The following is a 5,000-nucleotide window of genomic DNA, read 5'->3' on the forward strand; positions in this document are numbered from 1 at the left end:
TAAGAGCAGATGCTAAAAGAGAGGGTGAAAGAGAGAAAGCAAGGGAGGGAGGGAGAGAGAGAGAGAGAGGGAGGGATGGAGGGAGGGAGGGCTGACATGTTTCTCCTCTGAGGTGCTGGTTCCTGTCTTTGAACCACTGATAGCACCTGGCACACTGAATTAGCCTCACAGCACTATTACGAAACGCTCACCCCTGCCTCTGCACACACAGACCACAGCGCTCCTATGGAACAGCTTCACTGGCACAGCCGCTGGGCAGCTTTTTGGCTAACATGGTTTATTCAAAGTGGGAGAAATCCTATGAATGGTACATACAAACACACAGACACACACACACACACACACACACACACACACACACCACACAAAGCCTGATGGACAGGAGCGGGGGCTTAAAGGCTAATGTGTGGGCCACACAGAGCGCCAGGCAGTGCCAGCTCCGTTGGATTAACTGCTCATCTGGACGCCATTGATCTTGTGTGCGCAGCGCTCTCTCTGCGCCGTCACAACAAAGGTGCTGGAGAACGGAGCCCCTCCAACGAATAAGGTGTTCGCTCCACCAAAGGGAGAGGGAAAGCGAGCCCGTCCCTTTCCCACAGACAGGCCCCATCAAAGGACAGCTGGGGCTCCGCTCCCCTGTCGCAGAAGAAAAGGGTTCCCCCAGCCTACAATGGGGACGTTGGAACTACAGCGTCCTTTGCCTAAAGGCCAGTGGTCAATGGAGGTGCGTATCCCACTGCAAGGCCATTGAAATGCATTGTGCCGGAGCAGGAGAGAAGTAGGAAGGGCGTTCACTGAGAAACTAAAGACTTCTTTCTTTCCCCTTCACCGTTATTTTTTTTCTTGAGCATGCCTAATCATTCCTGGGCGAGCCTGTATGGCTGTAGGTGTGTGAGAGAACTTGTGTGTTTGTGTGTGCTTCTCTGTGTGTGTGTGTGTGTGTGTGTGTGTGTGTGTGTGCATATGTATTGAAAAAGAACCCATTAAAAGCCTTTATGGACCCCCCAGCCAGCTCAGTACAGTGGCAGCCAGCAGAACAATGCACCAGCACATTAGTGCAAGGCGTCTGAGAGCTTTAGCAAGCGATTATGAAATGGCAGCTGCTCTTTTGTGCACTGGCATTTACAGATAAACGTCTCATTAACCCTGCATTGGAATGGCTGATGTTGGCAAAAAAAAAAGGTGGAAACACTGGAAAATCTTAGCTACATTTTTTATTCCCTTCAAAGTAGACTTGGGAGTCTTTCAGACAAACCGGGGTTAAATGCGTTGAGATCTATGCTGTGGTACTGGAAGTGTGTGGGATTTAGTACACAAGTTTGGAGTTCGGACAAGTAGCAGTGAGAGTCTGGCTGAAGCGCCTGATGTCTAATGGAACACTGGATGTTTTTGTTTGCGCAACTCAGATACAAATGGATATGAGGAGTGAATTGCGTGGCCACACATTGCCCCGGGAGATAGACATTACCGTGTGAAGGACTGAAAAGCACTCCCTTTCTCACCTCCGCCGGTGGCTGTTTGCAGAAACTCCCATGCAAGCAGAAAAGGGGTGGTGCTGGCAGAAAGAGAGTATTTGTTTTCTCTCTCGCTCTTTCTCTCTCTCTCTCCTGATTCCCACCATTTTGCTCAGAGTTATCTTATCTGGGCCACTCTGGCCCTTGATTGATGGTGCAATTATGGGAGATAGTTATTGGGGGGGTGTTTAAAACTGAGTGTTTGTGTGTGTGTGTGTGTGTGTGTGTGTGTGTGTGTGTGTGTGTGTGTGTGTGTGCGAGTGCGTGCCAAGTCATGGTGTGTTTGCGGTTTCTATACACTTTCAGGAGTGTGTGTTTTGTGCACTCTCAACTTGGACGATTATGTAACAGGGAGACCATCTGTGAAAATGGACCGGGAGTTTGAGCCACAGTGTCCACTACACTAACATTGATCAAAAGTGACTTTTCATTTTAGAAGTTGCTTTTGTGCTTTCCCACAGTCAAAACAACTGAGCCCCTTTTCAGGCCTCCTCTAGCACACTCTCACAATGGCAAACACACATGCAGATCACATATTGGCATAAAGTGTGCGTTTGCCATGGAGGTATTCTGAGTTCGGCTGTTTAAACGGGAGAGTTTTGCTTTATGCTCACTGTGTGCGCAAGTTCATTGCTATTCCCTTTCCCGCTCTGTGAGAGAGACACCGCCGGTGTGCGGGAAGTGAGCTTCTTTAAAATCCAGCATCAGAGGACATGGAGAGAAGAGAGACTGCGCCGTCTGCTCCCTCCTATGCACCTCCCATCAAGGGGGGAGCACCGGCGCACTCCTGCAGACTGTTTACCCTCAGCCGCCTCCAAAGGCTCTCGCCATCAAAGAGGGAGACCCAGGGGGAGCCATTTTATTTGGCTGTAAAAGGCAAAGCTCATTTGTCTCATCCTGCCAGTTGAAGCAGCGTGAGGCAGCGGCGGCGGATAATGTTTTATTCCGGAAAGTTCCCTTGGTGTATCAAAAACCCAGATTGCCGCTCCTTTTGCCTGAGCTCTCCTGCGCCAAGCTATTTTTATGTCGCAATTAAAAGGAAAATGATATCAGATGTCGGCGGCGATGTCATCGAGCCGCGGAAGAGGGCACGTCGCCTCCACTCAGCGGAACTCGCACGGTTGCGAGCGAGTCTCTCGCTAATTACGAGGGGAAGCGTTGCTGTCAGAACACAAACTAACGGCTAAGGCTAATTCGTGTTCCACTCGCAATCTGTCACATCCTTAAAGAAGAGGGTGATCTTCCGGTTTATTAAGTACGTGCAGTGCACTGTGGTATTTTTAATATGCAGTGAGAAATGTAATCACACACACTATCATGAGCTAATGAAGCAGGCTCGCATCGAAAGCAGGAAATAGAAAGACTAGAAAAGTGGGGAAGAAAGTTGAGATTATGGGATGGAGAGCGTCTGGCATGTTCTCTCCCTCATCCACAGCTTCGGCTCATTAGTTCTCACCTCTGGAGTTGTGTGCGGCTAATAACCCAATCCAGACTATCACTCTTCCTGTTTCCTAAACCTGGGCTCTCTATCTAGCCTGGAAAACCATGACGCTCTGACTTCAAAGAGTCTGGCCTAGATCCATTGGCAAACGTTTATTTGCTGGTTTGTGGATGCTTGTCTGAAGTTTGAATTCATTGGAGTTCAATTTTTTTTTTTTTTTTTAAACATTTCTTTATTAAAGTTTTGTTCTTTTATACACACAACAACCCCAATCCCAAGGCACAAACTGAAATGATAAAGAAAGTCTTCCCTAAAAGCATCTTCTGTAGTAAAAGAAACAAACAAACCCAAATGTATGTTCCAAGACATTCCGTACATACTATGTCATACTGATCGGTGTCTAAACCTCAAGACAATATACACAAACAAAAACAATCAGTGAAGTACTGTTAGGGTTGTGGTTTCTTTAATATGTCCCAGATCCTCCAAAACCTGTCTAGCTTGCCTTTTGTAGTATAACTTACTCTCTCCAAAGCAAAATAAAAGCGCATTCCTTTCAACCAATGCGCCAAAACACAGGACCTTTCTGTCTTCCATTCCTTGGCCCGACAGCATTTAGCCTCCAAAAAACAAATATTCAGCAACATCGGAGTTCAATTAATAACGTTTGGTAATGATGTATATTAACCACGGGGGACACCACGATAACGACAGGCTTGAAACTTAAATGTAATCGCTCCCAGGAACGCCCTCTTTTCGCTGAGTGGTAGGAGGTGCATTTGCCAGAGTAAACGAAGGTGGATTAAGGTATTCCAGACTGTTTACTGAAGGGAAAAGAAATTGAGCGGAAGTGCAAAGACAGGCTACTCTCTGGGCTCTTCTCAACCCTCTCTCCTCGGTCCTCAATCCTCAGTCCTCCGGCTCGTTCCCACTGATCTATAAAGAACACTGGATAGACTATCCCATTGTTGCCGCCCCATCATTCATTCGTCCCATCAGTGGGAACGAGCCGGAGGACCGAGGAGGGAGAGAGGGTTGAGAAGAGAACCTCCGTCTATGAAGCTAAGATAACTAAACGAAACCAAGCGAAGAGCAGCTCTATTGGCATCACAAACAGGAAGCAAACGCAGAGACCACCAGCGACAGCTCCAGGGCTGGCTGGCCTCCCCCCTATCACACGTTAAGGTGTTCATAAGCTCTTTGCAAACACGCGGAGCGGGGCCTTTATTCCCCTGCCTGGGCTGATTGGATTGACGGGGCGGCAGCGAGCACTAATGTACGATGGATGGACTGAGTTAATACTTTACCCGTGCTGTGGGAGAGGGATTTGGGTGGGTGTGGGTGTGTGTGTGTGGGGGGATGTGGGGGGGGGGGGAGGAGGGGGAGGTGTTTTGGGCCGATGGCAGGCTGGGCTGCTGGGCTGATGGATCTGTAAATCTGTCCGCCTGTTTGGAATGCAACACTTGAGCGCTTAGCGGGCGCCTGGGAGCCTCCAGCCGAACAGGCCTGTCAGTCAGCGCCACTGGAACGAGGAGGAAAGGCTGCACCGCTGATTGTGTGGAGAGTTTGCAAGTGTGTGTGTTTGTGTGTGTGTGTGTGTGTGTGTGCGTGCGTGTGCAGATGGGTGGGTGGGGGTGTTAGGTGTGCGGGCCCTCATTAGGGACGGGTGTGTCCACACCCATGCACCAAGACGCAGTGTTACAGCAGACTCACAGAAACGTGTCTGTGTGTGTGTGTCTGTGCGTGTGTGTCTGTGCGTGTGTGTGTGTGTGTGTGTGTGTGTAGCTGCAGCAGTGGCGTGCGCATCAGGAGGAGGTGGCCCAGCTGGAGGCAGCCATAGCAGAGCGGAGGCGCGAGGAGGAGGAGGAGCGGCTGAAGAGGCAGCAGGAGCAGGAGCTGGCCAAGAGGACACGGCAGAAGGAGCAGGTACCCCTCTACGCCCTTCTCTCTCTATCATGCCATCATTTCTACTCTTCTCTGCAGGCTTCCTCATCTCCATCTCTCCCTCTGTCCAGAAGAGTTTAGAAAAAGCTCTCTCTCTCACT

General features: G+C 49.6%; 1 protein-coding gene across 1 annotated transcript in view; it reads left to right on the forward strand.

Moving 5' to 3' along the window:
* The window catches only part of LOC134078245 (coiled-coil domain-containing protein 148-like), a 35,863-nt gene that overhangs the window by 23,909 nt on the left and 6,954 nt on the right, over nt 1–5,000 (forward strand). Inside the window, exon 11 of the mRNA XM_062534029.1 lies at nt 4,741–4,881. Within this exon, the coding sequence (XP_062390013.1) occupies nt 4,741–4,881 (141 nt within the window). The remainder of the gene's footprint in view (nt 1–4,740; nt 4,882–5,000) is intronic.

Source organism: Sardina pilchardus, chromosome 4 (assembly GCF_963854185.1).
Source record: "Sardina pilchardus chromosome 4, fSarPil1.1, whole genome shotgun sequence".
NCBI classification, from domain to species: Eukaryota; Metazoa; Chordata; class Actinopteri; order Clupeiformes; family Clupeidae; genus Sardina; species Sardina pilchardus.